This window comes from Vespa crabro, chromosome 2, assembly GCF_910589235.1.
Source record: "Vespa crabro chromosome 2, iyVesCrab1.2, whole genome shotgun sequence".
In the NCBI taxonomy this organism is placed as follows: domain Eukaryota; kingdom Metazoa; phylum Arthropoda; class Insecta; order Hymenoptera; family Vespidae; genus Vespa; species Vespa crabro.
Genome location: NC_060956.1, coordinates 3,522,900 through 3,542,899, shown reverse-complemented (window position 1 = coordinate 3,542,899; position 20,000 = coordinate 3,522,900). Strand labels below are relative to the sequence as shown.

The window sequence follows — 20,000 nt, the reverse complement described above, 5'->3', positions numbered from 1 at the left end:
GAGAGAGAGAGAGAGAGAGAGAGAGAGAGAGAGAGAGAGAGAGATACAGTTTTTCACTGTCGGGAAACCTCGCGAATGGAACAACCTCGCATACAACAATGGCGGCTAAAAAAGAAATACCGAATCTCATTGGTGATGGCGGCGGTAGTGGCGGCGGCAGTGGGTTCGACGTACCAGTTCGACGCGTCGAACCTCTATGAAAAATCGGTCATACTCGTTTTCCTCCCTTCTCCGTCCTCCTCTTCCTCCCTTGAGGATTAACGCGCGCGTTGCGATGCGTTTAGCGTCGTCCTCACCATCACCACCCCACTCAACTACCCTTCCTCTCTCTCTCTCTCTCTCTCTCTCTCTCTCTCTTTCTCCCTCTCTTTCTCCCTTTACTCTCCCTCCCACTCCATCCACTTCCCATTACTTCTCTCTTTTTTTCCGTATCTCACGAAGGTATTATGTTTATTTTTTTTTCTTTGTTTCCTTGTTGCTTCTCGTTGAAGACGAAAAAAGAACGAAATAAATAAATAAATAAATAAATAAATAAATAAATAAATAAATAAATATTAAGAAAGGAAGGAAAAGAGAATGAAAGAAGAAATGAATGACAGAAAAGGAAAAAGAAAATAAAGAAAGAAAAAGAGAGAAAAAAACAAAAAGAGAAAAGCAGAGAAAGAAGACAGAAGAAAGAAGAGAAATAAATAATAAATTTGTTAGCGGGGAACAATTTGTCAATAAAAATCGTATCGTATCGAACTTGCGAAGAATATAAGACTGACATACATACACACATACATACATTCGTACACACATACATACATACATTCAAGTATTTCTACTATTGGTTATGTATTTATCAATACGAGAAAGAATTTCAATCGGAAAAAAGGTATAGTGAAGGAACGTGTCGTAGAGCGTTCTACTGGCTTAAGAGATAAAGAAAGAGAGAGAGAGAGAGAGAGAGAGAGAGAGAGAGAGAGAGAGAGAGAGAAGATTCTTCGAATTCTGACAATTTCAAATCTAATATCCCGATCGCCGCGTCGATCTGAAACGCGGTAAAAATGTCGTATGGGTTATCTCTACATCGGATATTGGATGATGATGGTACACTTGGACGATCTAAAACGATTTTAGGTACCTAAAAGAGGTACGAAAAGATCCATGGTTATAACCCTCTGATAGTAAGTAGTCTTGGATATCAGAGAGACAGCGGACGAGAGTCTTACCAGCGCGTACCATTTAATAGAATTTCCAGGATATCACGGCCCATTAAGCTTGGATTTTCACTTATCTAAAAAAGTAAAGCGTCATGATTTTTAACCCCCACGTCCTCGTTCCTCCTACATCTATATACTTATACCTACACACTTACACCTATTCCTCCACCTCCTCGTTTCTCCCTAACAGTAATCATCATCCTTCGATCCATTTAAATACGCTTTACACGGTCTTATGGAAATTTCCTAATGGATTTTTTTATTCGACATTTTTCAAGCGGTCTCTTTTCTCACCCATCCCTGCCCTTTCCCTTCTCCTGGTTAAAAAAAAAAGAAAAAAGAAAAAAAAAAACAAAAAGAAATAGAAAAAGAAAACACTCACGCTCTATGTCCACCTTTCCCTCCCTCCCTCCCTCCCTCCCCTTTCCCTCTCCTCATCGTTCCAACGACAAACGACGACGACGACGACGACAACAACTACGATGGTTTAAAGTACTTCGAGCGTATAATTTAAAATAATCGAGATCGTACGATGGGAGTGGGCGTAATTTTAATGGCCCATAATGACATCCTAATGACGACGTTTCAAAGAATAAAAGAGCTTGAAAGAAAGTTTATGAAAAGCGTTTGGCTACGTACGAGAAATATTGTCGATATGTAAATATATATATATATAATCAATAGTAATATACAGAAGAAGGAGAGAAAAAAAAAATATATATATATATATTATTTATATATTTATATTTATATTATTATTTATATTTATTTATTTATAGATAAATAAATAAATAAATATATGTATATATATATATATATATATATATAAATGTATGTACGTGCAGAGTAGTTATGTACAAGTATATAATACTATAGGATCGTATGGCTTTACTCCGAGGAAAGCTGAAACTAGTGCTTGTAAAACGGAAGAGGGCTACCAGACTCTCGTTAGCTTAATGATCATGCTGACTTCCGTACGGACGTGTAACTTAAGTTCAAGGCGACTTAACTACCGACACACTCAGACGGATAACATCGGCTAGGCGATCAGAGAGCGCTGATTAACCGCAGTCAGATTTCCTCTCATTCGGTTCCATTTCCAGTCATTACATGATCTTCAACAAAGTACTCGATTTGTCGTCGTTCATTCGCTTCTAAGATGATTATATTATTATATAATACTATTTCGATGTATGTATAATTTGTTCGGAGAAGATTTAATCGATATTATGTACGTTCAAATCTTTCATTATTTTAAACGATTCGTAATGAACATTTTCTAAAATAAATATTTATAATTTTAATCGAATGTATTTCGACGATCTTTTTGTTCGCTTGTAAAAAAAAAAGTCAACGAATATAAATCAAGATTTTTTATTGTATTTTCTAACGTCATATTGTTATCGATCTTTCAATGATCTTAAGACGAAAGATAAAACGTTGGAATATAAAAGTCACGTTTCTCTCGATATACTATGATCTTAGGATAATATATGTATGTACTTTGTCGATCCTGATCTACGTATCCATGACGTATAAAAATTGGATTCGATCGTTATAATCAATAGCTGGTTGATATCTAAAACTCACCTCTACCACGTAGTGAAGTCCCGACAGTGTCATCCTTGCTACGGAATCTTTCCTACGTACAGGTTGTTGCCATCGTCTCAATGTCACGCCCTAAAACAAGGAATAAAATGATTTGTCATAGGCTTGTCATCATTCAGAGATACCTATTCTAAGATCCAACAAATATCGATTTTGTATACATATATATATATATGTATACAATTTGTATATATTCAGTTCGTCTGTATATAATTTGTATGTATTCAGAAATATGCATATATTCGTTGGTAATATTACATATATGCGTTTTAAATACGTCGCTATAGAATTTCATTGATACGTATCTTTTTTCTTTTCTCTTTTGATTTCTTTTCATTTTGTTTATTCTTTTTTTTTCTTTTTTTTTTTCTTTTTTCTTTTTCGCATATAATTTTCACGATCGAGCTACGACCGATCAAAGTCACGAGACGTCGAGAACGAACGTACCCAAACGGATTAAAAATTTCATTTTGAATACGTGACAATTTTGGTTGGCAAATTTTAACACGAAGAGAGAGAGAGGGGGAGGAGGGAGAGAGAGAGAGAGAGAGAGAGAGAAAGGAGCGAAAACGTAAAACTCGTTTGCAGATGCACGATCGAGTCGATGAAAAGTTTTTGGTGGACGATAGCTGAGGGTCTTTGCGCCTGGCAATAGCGAAATTGAATGGTCGAGAACGATCGAGATAGACCGAAATGAAACTCTCGAGTCTCGTTCTCTCTCTTTCTCTCTCTCTCTTTCTATCGTTCACTCACTACTGGGCTGTCGAATTTGTAAATTTTTTTCAGAGATTTTTTTTACTTTTTTTCCCTATTTTTCAGATATGACCGTAAAAAAAAAAAAGGAAAGAAAGAAAGGAAGAAAGAAAAAAAAAGATAGAAATGAAAAAATTCTAAATCACGATTACTTACGTGATCGTGGGATTTGACGTCACGCCTGTAAATATGCAACACTCTACACAAAGCTCGATAATATTGTTTCGCAGGCGATACTTTATGTTTATCGGCGATGTATGAAATGTTGTCGGCTTTTCAGGCGCCATAATGAAATATTTATAAATTATTTACGTAATATTATTATAGATAATAAATTGAAAGTTATAAATGTAAATGATTAATAATTATTCAGTAAGAAAAGTATGAATGAATTTTGATAAATTAAATTGAAATATCAAGGAACGAATAATAATTGAATTTAGATGTTTCACTAAAACGTAACACGTTCCTCTTTCGTCATACTCTTTCTCCCATCTCCACTCCCTCCATTCCTCCCTAACGTTATCTTCTGTTATTCGACGAATTTCGACAATTTTCGGGGAATTTTCGAAAACGGACTCACCTCGGGTATGTCAGTGGTATCCGGTACGTCCCTCGTAATATCTGGGTCCGGTGGTCTATGTTCCGGCACCAGAGCACCGTACTTCCTCGACGCCATTCGTCGTCGTCTATCCAACCATCTCTGCTTTTCCGCGGTCTCGGTTTCTTCGTCGACGCCAAAGAATTGTGCGGTTTCACGCTTGATGTAACTGTCACGACGAATAAACCAGAAAATTAGAGAGTAATGAAGAAAATCTGGTATATACATATATATATATATATATGTATATATATATATATTTATATATATATGTATATAATTTTTCAATTAATAGAGATATTCTTTCCTTCTTTTTATATTTTTCCTCAGTTTCTTTCGTTTTTGTTTTTTTGTTTTTTTTTTTTTTGTTTTTTTTTTTCTTTCAATTCTCATAATCAAGAATCTCACGTCGAGAAGTAATATGAAATCAAACGTGAAAAATATTATCAAGAAATGAAATTGAATATGTCAGCGAATGAAACGACAAATCTATATGATTCGCGTTCGGCAATTGGTTTACGATTTTAAATTTTATTAAATGTAAAGGAAAGAAGGGCAAAAAATTTTATGACGTATGTAATGATACGAAAAATATTTTATGACGAATTAAAACTTACAAAGAGCAATAGAAACGAAAGAACGAAAATGAATTTTATTCATTCTCTATATGAGTGTAGCGTGCTTATAAATTTTATTAAAATTTTCATGAAAAGAGAGCTGTTTGAAGGAAAAAAAAAAAAAAAAAAAAGAAAAAAAGAAAAAAAAAGAGAGAAAAGAAAAGAAATCAATGCGATGAAATTTATATGGATATATTTTCAAAAAAATTTCAGATTTCCCTTCTATATATATATATATAAAAAAAAAAAAAAAAAAAAAAAAAAAAAAAAAAAAAAAAAAAAAAGACAAATAATTGGACTCACTTTCGAATGGCTTCGGTACGACTCATATTTCTTCTTAGTCGTGGCCTTTGCGAATTGTTAGCAGAAACACTGGCCGAATTATTAATTTGAACGTGCGGCCTTGGTGCCGTAGGTGCGGACACGCTTCTCGTAATATTTGTGACTGAATGAGTACCGATCGCGGTATTTCCGGTCATCTGGATAGACGAGGACGCTGTCGTTACCGGCGTTATCGTTGACGTCTCCGTCGACGTTGGAACGCTTGTACCAACAGCATACATGCCGATCACTTGATTGCCATCGCCATCTCCGCCATTTGACGAGATCGTTGATGTTACCGTAGTGCCAGAGCTTGGTGACGGTTGCCTAAAAAAATATACATAACATTTATTTGCATTATACACCTTTTACTTTGTATTTTTATACAAAGGGGAAAAAAAACGAAGAAAGAGAAAGAGAGAGAGAGAGTTAGAGAGAGTGAGAGAGAGAGAGAGAATAAAAATAATAATAATAATAATGAGGTATAAGAATTCAATGAATTTCTTTATTACGAAACATAAATTGTGCCTCTGGAATGTTTCATTTATTTTCATTATTATTTTTATCTTTTCTTTATGATGATAATAACAATAATAATAACAATAATAATAACAATAATAATAATAATAGTAATAATAATAATAATAATAATAATAATAATAATAATAATATTAATAATGGGATTATAAGAATTTTTAATTTCTTTTTTAGGACGATAGTAGATCTCATAAGATATTTCATTTATATACCCACTTTATTGGACTTACTTATTATTTTTCTAAAAGCTTTCAAATGATTGTATTGTTACTATAATAAATAATATAATTCTTAGAAATTCGTAGATAATTATAATACATAGGAATATTTTCATATTCCTATGTAAAATATTTTGGACGAATATTAAAATTTATTCCGTTAAAAATTATTCGTATTGTCCAATGGAGAAGAATAAAGGAATGATTTATTTTATTTTATTTTATTTTATTTTATTTTATTTTTTTTTTTATTGATTTATCAATGCTCATCGATGAGAACTTTATAAGCGGACAATTATCGCATTATGAAATAATTCATTTTATCTATATTTTATCAGGAATAATTATTACAGGGGATTATTTGCGTTCAATTCTTTGATGATGATGATGAAGAAGAAGAAGAAGAAGAAGAAGAAGAAGAGGAAAAAAGAGAGAAAAGAAAATAAAAAAATAAAAAAAAGGAAAGAAAGGAAGAAAGGGTGGGTGGGGGACGGGGAAAAAAAGAAAAAGAAGAACTTGAAAGATGAAGTTTGTAAAGAAACGGCTTAGGTAAATACACAGTGCAGTGGAAGATAAGTTTCGAGCGATAAACTCGTTCGACACGGCCCTTGAGTAGTAATAAGAGCGCGAGCGCGCGGCCTCTTACGGTTTGACCCACTTTCGAATGAGAGAGAGAGGCAAGAACACACCACATACGACTAGAAGTTTAGGAATAGAATATCGATCCCGCGCGCAGGATGCATCGTAATATGCAAGAGGAATAATTATACCGTCATCCTCGGAGACACCAACGGTATTTTCCGCTCTAGTTTTCTAACGGGTCACCTTAAAAACTTTCCTTTCCATCAATTTTTACAGAGACGGACAAGATTAGGCAATTCTAAATTATCCAACGCGCGAGAATTAACTTATGGAATTTACGTAAATCCGATCTTAAAAAATCGTAATAATCTTGAGGATTCCACCTTTATTTTTTTTTCCTCTTTTTCCCCCCTCCCCTCCCTCCCCTTTATAAATCAGTGAACGAAAGTATGTCGGGATCGACCGACGATCCCTGATGGATCACTGATTTAATTATCTTTTTATTCGAGAGGAATTTAATTTAAAAAAAGAAACGGGAAAAACAAAAAAAAAAAAAAAAAAAAGAAACTTTCTTAAAGGTCAAAATTAGAAGATCGTAGAGAAGAATTAAAATTTTGTTAAATTGTTAATAGCATCCGATCAGAGGAAGAAACAAATAAGTAAAAAAAAAAAAAAAAAAAAAAAAAAAATCATAAATAGTAGCAGATAATCGAGTTTGGCAATTCGTTTTGACCCTTTTATCCGTGATTTTTCTTATATTTTTTGTTTTGTTTTGTTTTATTTATTTTGATTTCTTTTTTTTTTTTTACCGTAAGACACATTTTTCGTATCTACATATTTAAGTGTCGAAACAACGTCCATACACTTAATCCTACAATCCTATTTTTATAAGATATTTAAAAATTTTGGATTGCTTGCATCCAAAAAAGGAGAAAGAAGAAAAGAAAAAGAAAAGAAAAAAAGAAAAATCTATCGAAAACTACTTAATTTATTTTCTACTTCGATTATGAATCGAAGTTTATAAAGAGGAAAATTTAAATTTAACACACGTTTTCGATTTCGTTCGTTTTTCTTTATCGTCAATTTTCTTTTCTCACGTAAAAAAAGAAATTTTCAACGCTGAAAATAACCTATCTCTAATGGCCCAAAAGCCAAAGGATTTATGGATAACTATACATATAGACGGTCCTCAGGTCACCAAACTTTTCAATTCTATCTTTCTCTCATCTATTCATGACCCGGTAGTGTCGTACCAGTGCATTCTTTCATCGGTTTTCTTCTCTTAGGACTTTTCCGCCAATCGTAAGAGCCGACCTGAGTAAAAGGAAGTATTATATATCTTCGAAGTAGAGAAAAGCTTTTCTATTTTAATAGTAAATTATTTTCAAACTTGAACAATTTTCAATATTTACGAAGCTGAACTTCTTTGATCGTTTTTTTCTTTCTCTTTCTATTACACTCCTTTTATTTTTTCTTTTCTTTTTTTCCTTTTTTTTTCTTTTTTTCTTTTTTACGATCAATTAAATAAATTTTTCTAATGAACCAAATCAAAAATCAAATAAACCGGCAGGAAACAAAAGAAAGGGTCTTTTGTTAAATTGTTAAATAATTTTTGTCTTTCTCTCTTCTTATATTTCTTTTTCTCTTTCCTTTTCTTTTATTCGTTTAAATTCGTTGCGATCCTTTACACCGAATTAAATTTTTAATTATCAAAATTATTCCACTAAATTAATTGGGAATAAATCAATTTTATCTGTCGAATATTTCGCCAAGCATATAATATATAAATTTGATTAAAATTAATTACAAAAGGAAAAAAATAAGAAAAAAAAAAAAAACAAAAAGAAAGAAAGGCAGAAAGAGGACAAAAAAGAAGAAGAAGAAAAAAAAAAAAGAAAAAAAAGATGTGTGCGCGAAATGTCAGATTTTTCTTTATACTTTTTTTCATTTTTATTTCGTTATCATCTCTCTCTCTCTCTCTCTCTCTCTCTCTCTCTCTCTTCTCTTTTTATTTGTCCTATGACGTGTATCGCAAAGAAAACAAAATCGATGTTTGAGAATTGGAGTTGCAGCTCGCTCGTAAGACCACCAGAAAAGAGCAAATTTTTTTTCTCTCTCGACATTGATAGTGATATACGCACGTTGGATTTTGTATTTACAGGTATTTACAGATATCAATATATAAATATACATACATATATTCATATATATATATATATATGTATGTATATACATATGTATATATATATATATATATATATATATATATATATATATATATATATATATACATATTCGAGTTATCCTCGTTTACGAAGAGCGGATGAATTCGCCTTGATCACGTCACGCCCTTAAACGTGTACATATCTCGCAGAGCAGGAGGCGCGCAATCAAGGGACGCTTCGAATCTTGAGATCTAACGACGAGTTAATTGGGTCGAGGAGTTTTCGAGCAGTTCTGCGCGTATATATATATATATATATATATATATATATATATATATAGTAGATATAATATATAGTTAACTGGTTATATAGTTGGAGCAAAGAGATACGACGCTTATGAGAGTCGTTCTTGAGAGAATAAAATAGTATCCCATCTCAACGTTATTGCTCTCTCTCTCTCTCTCTCTCTCTCTCTCTCTCTCTCTCTCTCTCTATCTATCTATCTATCTATCTATCTCTTTTTCTCTCTCTATCTCCGTTCTCTCCCCTCTCTTTCTTTCTCTCTATCTTTTTCTCCCTCTTATCTTCGTATTTTTTTTTTTCTTTTCATATACCTAGATCTATATGTGGCACTTTTAATTATTAGCCAATTTATGCATCTCCAAGTGTATCTTCAAGGATCCATCCATCTATCTGTCTTTATTTCCTTTCTTTTTTTTTTTCTTTTTTTAATCAATATTTACATATTTGTGTATCTTGTTTTCTTTCTTTTCTTTTCGCTTATCTTAACTATATATAATTCTAATTATATATTGATGAATTTATGTATTTTTTAAGTGGTTCCAAGTTTGTAACTATATATAAGGCCCATTTATCTATCCACGTCTCTCCCTCTCTCTCTCTCTCTCTCTCTCTCTCTCTCTATTTATCTATCTATTTCTTTCTTTTTTCTTAATATTTGCATCCTTGTACTTGTCATTTATTTATTTATTTATTTGCTCTTATTATTTTCTCGCATATATATCTATCTATATACTTTTAATTATATATCGGTGAATTCATATATCTCTAAATGGCTTCAAGTGATCCATCCATAACTTAATATAGGATCTATCGATCTCTCTCTCTTTCGTCTGAAAATTTGATAAATATTTATGTTTTATTTATTTATTTTTCTTTTTTCATAACTCAATTATAGACTTTTAATTATATATCGGCAAATTTATATATCTCTAACTATCACCAATGATCCATCAATCTAAATATAGTATCTCTCTCTCTCTCTCTCTCTCTCTCTCTCATCAATATTTACATATCTTGTTCTTTTGTCTATTGTTGCATATTTTAACTAGATATTTATAATTATACCATTGAGAGAATTCATAATACATAATACATACATACATAATTAAATAGAGAGACTATCTGTATCTCTCTCTCTTTCTCTCTCTTTCTCTTCTTCTCTCTCTCTCTCTCTCTCTCTTTCTATTTTTATTCCACTGTATCCGAGTGTCAAGAGAAAATATTTCGGGCATGAAAAAGTGATTCTTCATTCTTCTATTTCTTCTCCTTTTTTTTCTTCTTCTTCTTCTTCTTCTTTTTCTTCACCTCCTTATTCACCTTTTCCTCTTCCTATTATCTCTCATTCTTTTATTTCTCCATCTTACCCTCTTACTTATTTTAAATTTGATGTAATATATTTGACGTGTACTCGTACGGGTCGTGACCCAATGGCACAGATTTTTCACGGTTAACGTGCAATATTTGCTCAGCCACCGGTCGCCATTTTCTTTGCGCGCTCGATATCTTGATAAATTTTTACATGTTTTTTCTCGCTTCAATGTGAATAAAATTTCCTCTCTCTCTCTCTTTTTTTTTCTTTTTGTTATTTTTTATTTAGTTATTTCTTTTTTGTTTTCCAATAGCAATTCGGCGACTCTTTTTAAACGATCACGATATCAAAGATTTCGTGATCAACTGCATCGTCGATACGTGTCGCCCATGAATTTTGCATCGCCAGGTGCATTGATGCAACGCAAAACTTGTTCCGAAAGCAAACGAACAAAATATATATATATATCCATTGATATACAAGGTGTCTCGTCGATAACATTAATGCGTCACTCTTAATTATTAAATAATTATTTGCGAACTTTTGAATTATATTAGACGTTTAAATTTCTAAGTTCATCACAAAAAAAAAAGAAAAAAAAAAAGAAAAAGGAACAAGAGAAAAAAGAAAAGAGAAAAATGAATTGAATTATTGAAAACAATTGAAAACAAAGATTGTTAAAAAAAAAAAAAAAAAGAAAAAAAAAGAAAAAAAGAAAAAGAATAAAAATCGAATTGCAACGAAAACTTCGTACGAAAAATGAAATCTATTAGATACTTGGTCTTTTTTTTTCTTTCTCTTTTGTTTTCTTTTTTTTTTTCCTAAGCTCGTTATAAACAATGTAATTCTCATTGACGATCGAGAAATATAAATTTATATCACGAATGAACGGAGTTGTTGAAAAAGTTAGTAATGAAAATAGAATTAGCCGATCGATAAATAAAGAGGATAATTCGTAGAGGCAGTTGCGCCATTCTCGAGTACATTTATACCGAAGCCGAAACAACAAGGCTTGAATGTAATTCCGTTAGTAGGGAGCATACAAGCCCTTTTCCTTCTCTTCCCCTACCTTCATTACACCAATTCCACCACTTCCTCATTCTATACGCCCCCATCCCCTATACCTCTTCTTCTACCTCCATCATTTGCTCTCTTCCAACGACGATGCCGTTCCTGATAGCCGAAGGGTTGCGTGCAATTATGTAATGCAATTTAAGTGCCAACATAGCCCGCATCAAAGCCAAATTTACTACCGGATTTACGTCAGTTATGTTCCTGGACAAGCCAGATGTATTGCTATGTTACTATATATATATATGTATATATATATATATATATATATATATATATATATATATATATATATATATATATTTATTATACTCTCTTCAAAAGTCAAGAATAATGTATATACCCTATTACAACTTTCATACAGTCTTTTATAGACTTTTGAAACTACCCGGAATGTTCGTTTTATAAAAGAAAAAAATTCGTTTCAATATATTCGCCCGGCCCAATTACAAAATTACATTTCTACAGAAAGATGAAAAATATTTCGAATGTTAATTAACAAGACTATAATATTGTGTAATATTATATTATACAATTTTGATAAATGTCCCTCTCTCTCTCTCTCTCTCTCTCTCTCTCTCTCTCTCTCTTTCTTACTTTCTATATATTCTAAAAAAAAAAACAAACAAAAAAGAAAAAAAAGAAACAACAAAAAAAAAAGAACGAATAATTAAACTAAATAACCTAATTTCTTTTTTCTTCATATATAACACATACTGACAGTAAAATGATTAAATTATCGAATTCAAGATGGATTAATATTCTATAAGATATATATATAAAAGAAAAAAAAAAAAAAAAAAAAAAAAAAAGAATATCTGTCAATAACAACTTATGGATTGATTACTTAAAATGAAATGTTCGTAATAGAAACCATGAAGAGAGTTAAGTCAATTTACAATCCATTGTATTCCGTAGATTTAATAGAAAACTGTTTTTAAATCTGACCACTCTTTTATTCTTTCTTCTTTTTTTTTTTTTTTAATTTTTTTTTTTTTTTTCCTTTTTTCTCTTTAATTTTTTCTCAATCATTATTCACTCCTCTCCCTCCCCTCTCTCTCGTATGTTGTCATCGATAATGTCTCTAAAAGTATTCTCTCTCTCTCTCTCTCTCTCTCTCTCTCTCTCTCTCTCTTTCTCTCTCTCTCGAAGTGGATTTTACGAAAAGGATAATGTAATAATATCGCCGATATTGATCAGCTTTACGATAATTATGTAAATCCCTTTATTCCATTTCAAAAAGGAAGTACGATACGATAGTTCGTTTTAGAAATCGTAGTTACTATGTGGAAAATTGTTTCGAACAAAGTGAAAAGAGCTCGTAAAAAAAAAAAAAAAAAAAGAAAAAAAATGGAAAAAGAAAAAGAAAAAGAAAAAGAGAAAAAACTGAATGAATCTTAAATTGAAATATGTTCGAATGTATAGTCATAGAATTTGATGTAATATTAACGGCTAGAAAGGATTCCTTCTCTCTCTCTTTCTCTCTCTCTCTCTCTCTCTCTCTCTCTCTCTCTCTTTCTCTCTTTCTTTCTCTCTTTGTATCTTTTTCTTTTTCTAGCATACGTAATAAGAAGTGTGCGTTTTATCGATAAGGAAATAGTAAAACGGCACGTAATACTCTCAGATCTAACGTTTTCTTCGTAGAAAATGGCAGCTCAAGACTCGAAAGAATTCGCGTCTTAATGGAAGAGTGTTGTTCGCTCGACGATATCCCACAATCTTCTCTTTCTTTCTCTCTCTCTCTCTCTCTCTCTCTCTCTCTCTCTCTCTCTTTCTTTATCTCTCTTTGCTTTTTTATTCTCTACAAATTCCTCATTTTCTCGGCCTAAGGTTTTGCCATGCTTAAAAACAATCCACGATGCTATTCGGCTAGCGAAGGATTAACGGCAAGTGGTAATAAAACGCTCTTGTTTTTTTCCTCTCTCTCTCTCTCTCTTTCTATCTTTTTTCTCTCTCTCTCTCTTTTCCTGTCTTTTTTCTCTCTCTCTCTCTCTCTTTTTTTTTGAGGCAACTGAGGTCAAGGAAACAGGCTAAGTAAAAGCCTGATTAGACTTTCAACCACATTTAAAAATATCTTTTCTTTTGACACGGTAAATAACGTGATAAATAATTGTATGCAATAGAACGATCATTTTCATGCGTTTTTTATTATTTTTATTATTATTATTTCTTTTTTTCTCTTCTTAAGATTTTTTTTTTAATCTAGTTTTTTTTTACATATATATATATATATATATATGAAATTTTTCTTTCATTATATATATATGTATGTGAATAAAGTGATTGTGTTCGTGAATTTGTTATTATTATTATTATTATTATTATTATTATTATTATTATTATTATTACTATTTTTTGTTTCAGTTCTTTTTTCTTCTCTTAAAAAAAGTTTTTATCACTTTGAAAAACATTTTTCATGAATTACATTCCTCACATTTTTACACGTGTATATATATATATATATATATATATAGTTACGTACGTTTTAATTCATCTCATTCTTTGTCTCTCTTACATTTATTTTCTTTTTCCAAACGTAAAAGATAAATCATTTCGTTGATCGATGTGTCGCTCTCGACAAGGTCGGTCACATGTAAAAAGAAGAAAAAGAAGAAAAAGGAGAATTTCAATTTAAGTCACGAATGCTCCGACGAATGTCAACTTAATCGACGCTTTTAAGATGAAAAGCTCGTTTCTCTCTCTCTCTTTCTCTCTCTCTCTCTCTCTCTTTCTTTTTTACCTTCGCCGTTAAGGGAGTACTCGAGCCGTTCCAGAGTTGAGGTAGAAAGTTGCCGGTGAATTTTGAGAAATGGGTCAGCGTCAGCCTGTACGTGTGAGGCATCGAGTCCTCAAAGACGAAATTAAAAAATGTTCTCTGCGAGCGATCAGAAAAGAGATACAGAATGAGGGGACCATGAGGGGAATGAGAGAAAGATAAAGAGAAAAAAAAGGAGAGAGAGAGAGAGAGAGCAAGAGCAAGAGCAAGAGCAAGAGCAAGAAGTAAAAAAGAATTAAAGTGAAATAATAGAAGAAACTGAAAGGTTAGATTCGTGCTCGAGATTAACAGTTTTAAAGTGTAAACCGACCCCTGCTAGGAGGCTTTTCTCATAAGCACACGAACGTCCGTCTTTTGGACTATCTTCTATCTTTTCCTTCTTCTTTTCTTATCGCAGAGTGTTACTAGCCGTCATACGACGGTAGAAGTAGACTGGCATGGCTAAGAGACGTAGTAGCAGGAAAAAAAGAAGCTTGCGACTAGAACAGACAGATTATTTTTTCTTCTTCCTTTTTTTATTGTATTTTTTTTCTTTTTTTTTTTTTTTATTCCTTTTCATATCTAATCCAACAACGTTTATTCGAACGTGTCTACAATATCTTGATAAATGTTCTCTCATTACAACTGTTGCGTCGTAAGTCGATCGAAAAGAGAAAGAGAGAGATTAAGAGATAAAGAGAAAGCGAGAGAGAGAGAGAGAGAGAGAGAGAGAGAGAGAGAGAGAGAGAGAGAGAGAGAGAGCACGTTAACTTACTCGTGAGTTTGTAAAAGGTGTACGAGTGAGATAGAGATAGAACGTAGGTTGTAGAAAGAGAGAGAAAAAACGAAAGAAAGTGGAAGGAAAGAACGAAGAAAAAGAAAACAAGTGGGTCAAGTTGCTTCGTCGGCTCTCACAAACTGAAGTCATTGTTACAGGAAAGGAGCGCCCAAAGCGAACGAAATAAGGGTCTTTAGAATTCTTTCTGCGCGAGAGCGCGGAGGAAAAAATTTAACTGGAACGCGCCGAGTGTACACGGACAACAACAAGGGGAGGTTAGCGAGTAGAGGATCGACGGGTGTTAGAAAGAAGAAAATGTCCGCGCTGAAAATCTACGCAACTAACTTGTGTCCTTTACTAACCCGAAGCGAGTTATGAAACTTGAAAAATATTTCACGTATTCTGGAAAACGAAGAGAAAAAGAGAAAAACCGAGAGAGAGAGAGAGAAAGAGAGAGAGAGAGAGAAGAGGAATTTTCTTTTTCAAACAACGTTAGAAGAATAAGAAGAATGAACAAATATTAAGTTACGAGAAGAATACAGGTAAGTTTAAATTCAAACAATAAAATATATGATTAATGTTCCTTTAATATTTGATTTAAATTATTACGCCTTGATATAGGCATTCCTTAATAAATCGTTGATAATGTTTGCCACTTTACGAAGTATCAACAGTCTGTAAGATATTGTATTGTTAAATTACTGCCGGTTGGGACAAGAAGTTCAACTTTTGGTGTTGTACCACTTGCAGTAATCAAACTTGAGGGAGGTCAAACCTTTGTCTGACCAATTGAATATTTTATTACTGAGCGTCGTTCATTCCTGCTATAACCTCTTCGGTACAAGTTCAAGTTAGAGTCTCAAGGATTAGAGATTTATACTACGTGAGGATAAGGTAGAAAGGTAGTGGAGAGAGAGAGAGAGAGAGAGAGAGAGAGAGAGAGAGAAAGAGAAACATATCTCGTTTATTCATTTCTCAACATTGGTGGTACTGTTGCTGCGACGTTACTGTTAATTCCGTTCTTTCTTCGAGTTTGAAACAGCCATTGTCGAATTGGAATTTGCAAAATGACGGCGTACCGAGTTCAATTAGCCGTCGTGTACAGGTCGTCGGTACGCGAATAGTTCATTATCAATGGAAACAATAGTACGGTCGATCGATCCAGGATAGAGGAGAACAGTACGACCAGTTTCTACTACCATCACTATCACCGTTCCAACCAACTACTACTAGTAGGAATAGTAGTAGTAGCAACAGCAACAGCAGTAGTAGTAGTAGTAGTAGCAGTAGTAGTAGTATGCATCGCGACGAACAACACACGCAATTCCGTATCGGCTTCCGCCGTTAACGGCACGCGGAAGACAATGGTGACGATATAAATATGCCAGCACATTTGCTCTTTCCTTCGATTGTTATAGCCAGGCCGACATCGTTTCGAAATTCTACGTTCTTAATAAAAGTCTAGACATTGGTAGAGAGAGAAAGAGAGAGAGAAAGAGAGAGACAGTTTTACAATAGATTCACAATGGAATAAAATATTTAGCATATATCTCTATACCAGGGGAGGCGTAAGTTTTCGAACTTTCCAACACTACACTATCTAGATGTTCATCATCTCTATCTCCTAACGCTTTGATTCGGTGAAACATAAGGGTGAAACGATAGAATGCTAAAACACGCGCATATACGCGTGCGTGTGTTCTCATGGAACAAAGGTCGAGCGATAAAAATAGAAAAGAGGATATAGAGATATGGCAGGCAAAGGGAGAGTAAAAGAATGAGAGAGAGAGAGAGAGAGAGAGAGAGAGAGATAGCGTATGTAGGCGTCATCACCGATCAAACGACAACGGAATCGTACTTCTTTATCAACCAGGCTGCCTTTTACAAGGCAAAATATTATTCTTCGTTCTATAGTATGGAATATCACCCCTGACGTTCCCATTTTTTTTCCTTTCTTTCTTCATTTTTCCTTTCTCTCTCTCTCTTTTTTCTTTTCTTCTCTTGCCCGCGAGGACCGTTGTAGGGCGTGGCGTTACGAGTCGACGACGACGACGACGACGACAACGACAACGACGAAGAAGAGGACGAGGACGAAGAAGAGGATGAGGACGAAGAAGAGGACGAGGACGAAGAAGAGGATGAGGATGAGGACGAGGACGACGAGCTGTAGCCCGCTATTACGTCACTTTTTCAGTCGACGTTTGCCAGTGAAACGAGCATTTTTCACACGACACCACGTTAACCACTCACCAACACTCTCCTCGCCATGCCGTCGGGCTCGACGTGCTAAATCTCAAGCGACGCGACGCCATTGAGCTTCGGGGTTGGGGAAAACGGACGAAAGAACGGACGGACGGACGGACGGATGGACGGATGGTGACTGGTTGAGTGAAGAGAAAGGGAGAAGAAGAAAAAAAAACAAAGAAAGAAAGAAAAAGAAAGAAGGAAGGAAAATTTTTTGTTCAACTACAGAATGCTACATCCTTTTTTTATTTTATTTTTATATATATATATATATATATATATATATATATATATATATATATATATGTTTTTGTTTTAATTGTCCTATTACTACTTCCTACTATTATTACATTACTTCCTTTTATTTATTTTATTTTATTATAATTATTTTTATTATTATATTCTTTTCTATTGTTTTTTTCAATTATACTACTAATACCACTAATAGTGATATTAGAGTCATTCTCCTTCCCTTTTTCTTTTAATCCTCGATAACGATGAATACGACGGAACATTTTCGTGATAGTAAACAATCATTCCTTTTCGTTAAAATAAATCATTGATCAACGTCATTAATTACGTTCAAAAATATCATCACTATTTATTTTCTTTTCTTTCTTTCTCTTTTCGCTCCTTTCTTTCTTTTTTTTTTTTTTTTTTTTTTTTTTTTTTTTGATCCTTGTCGAGGGATTAAAAAGGAAAAAGAAATGAAATAATCGAACAAATAATAATACGATGAAGGGGAGAAGGAAAAAGGGTGGAGTAACGGTAAGATCGATAAATCCTTCTCTAAACGTTAAGTGGATACGTCAATGACGTTATTTAGTATCGTTTAAACTCGTAATACCAACGTTTTAATGCTCTTTCAAGACTGATCACAGAGAAAGAGAGAAAGAGATAGAGAGAGAGAGAGAGAGAGAAAATAAGAGAAAAGAAGAGGATTCTAAAGAGGATTTTATTTGTAACAGAAATTAACGTTGATGGAAACAATTGATATACCAGATTTCTGCTTTTACAATTACTCAAATTATAATTAGAGTAACCTGGGGACGTTAATTAAATAAAAGCTGCTTTCACTTATCGATTATCGTAGTATTAAACAAGATTGAAATAAATAATTATATAAATGTGATCGAGATAATATAGGATAGCTCTAATTTTAGCGTTAACTCTTCTCATTCTCTCCCTCTCTCTCTCTCTCCCTCTCTCTCTCTCTCTCTCTCTCTCTCTCTCTCTCTTTCTCTCTTTCCATTTCTCGCTCATTCTTTCTCCTTTTTTTTTTTTTTATTTCCCTATATCACACATTATGTAATTTTGCAAAATTAATTATTAGATCATATCCGAGAGTTAATATTTACTATATAAGTGTATCATATATATTTTATATATATATATATATATACTCTTTTTAATATAACATTATATTTACTAATAATACAATTATGTAACGAACATTATGCACTTCTATAAAAAAAAAAAAGAATTCTTTTTCCCTTTTAAACGTGAAAGAAACAACGTGCGACAGTTAATACAAACATACATATACATACGTAGATACATACTAGTCGATCATCGATCGAATATACATAAATATGTAAAGAGAAATTCATTTACAAAAATCTTTCTTTCTTTTAAATATTGTTAATAAGAAAAAAAGAAGTGAAAAAAAATAAAATAAAATAACAAAAAGAAAAAAAAAAAAAAAGAAAGAAAAAAACAAAAATAATAAGAAAAAAAAAAAAAGAGAGAGAGAGAAATAAGGATAAGTTCATGAGTGGGGGGCGCAGCGCGTGCACTTACTTTCGAGGGAGCACACACCCATCTTTGTCCTTAATGCAACGATGCATTAAGTCGCGTTAACGTATTCACGAAGCGGCCACTGATTAAGTGGCGCCATTAGCGCGCGGTACTTGAACAACGAACATAATCATTAGTAACAGAAGCAGTTTCCGGTACTCCTGGCTAATAACCGCTCGGCACGCGATCGTAATTATTATTTGCGGTTTCCGGAAAAGGGGCTTTCTTCTCTATTTCTCTCTCTCTCTCTCTCTCTCTCTCTCTCTTTCTCTCTTTTTCTCTCTCTCTCTCTCTCTCTCTCTCTTTCTCTCTTCCATAATCTTTTCGTGCATTGATTCGGCTATCAATAGCGTGAACGATGAAAATCATGAAGAGACGAATTAAAAACTTAGATATAAAATAAGAAAGGACAGGGAAGACTAGGATAAAAGGGGCATAAAGAAAGGGTAGAAGGGACAGGGAGAAGAGGTTAACGGCGACAAGAAAGAAAAGGAAACAGTATGACGATACCCTTTTGTTTTCGAGATAACATTATAGTAACTATAGTACTTTCGCCGTTAGAAATGACTACTTGTTTCTCTACTCAAAAGCCTTTCCTCCCTTTCACCTCTTTTGCCCTCCGTACCACCTTACCCCGTTCCCCTTTTCCCCGTCTCACCTACAAACCTCTTTACCACCCCTTCCGTTATTATAGAGAGCGTTCGCAATTTTCTCCCTCATCGCGTGTTGCCTATTCTCTTCTCCAGTCGAGAGATCGATAATTTAGCTGCAAAATTTTGTCTATTCGTTCGTGTTTGTATTTAACATGCACACACACACATACACACACACACACACACGCGCGCGCGCGCGTATATGTATATGTATATATTTTCAATCATTATGGTTACATACCCACATGTTATTGTAGTCTCGCGTGTATCCTCAAATTTATCGTTTACGATCGTTAGTAACAATTATACTCAATATTTTCAAAGTGCTCAAAGGAGTGGGCTAGGATGGGATGGGGGATGGAATGGGGTATGGGATAGGGTATGGGATAGGGGATGGGGCAGAGCTCCATTTTCTAATATTTCCGGATATTTTCTAATCGTTATGTATATATATCACGTTAACCAATTTAAACGATATTTAAA

General features: G+C 33.3%; 1 protein-coding gene across 7 annotated transcripts in view; it reads right to left on the bottom strand.

The window, feature by feature from the left end:
* Positions 1–20,000, bottom strand: part of LOC124422064 — a 243,829-nt gene that overhangs the window by 35,100 nt on the left and 188,729 nt on the right. For all 7 annotated transcript variants that reach the window (XM_046957981.1, XM_046957980.1, XM_046957987.1 and 4 more), the window contains exons 6-8: positions 5,088–5,432; positions 4,150–4,336; positions 2,796–2,885 (exon numbers count right to left, since the gene is read on the bottom strand). In XM_046957981.1, coding sequence (XP_046813937.1) covers positions 2,796–2,885; positions 4,150–4,336; positions 5,088–5,432 — 622 coding nt within the window. The remainder of the gene's footprint in view (positions 1–2,795; positions 2,886–4,149; positions 4,337–5,087; positions 5,433–20,000) is intronic.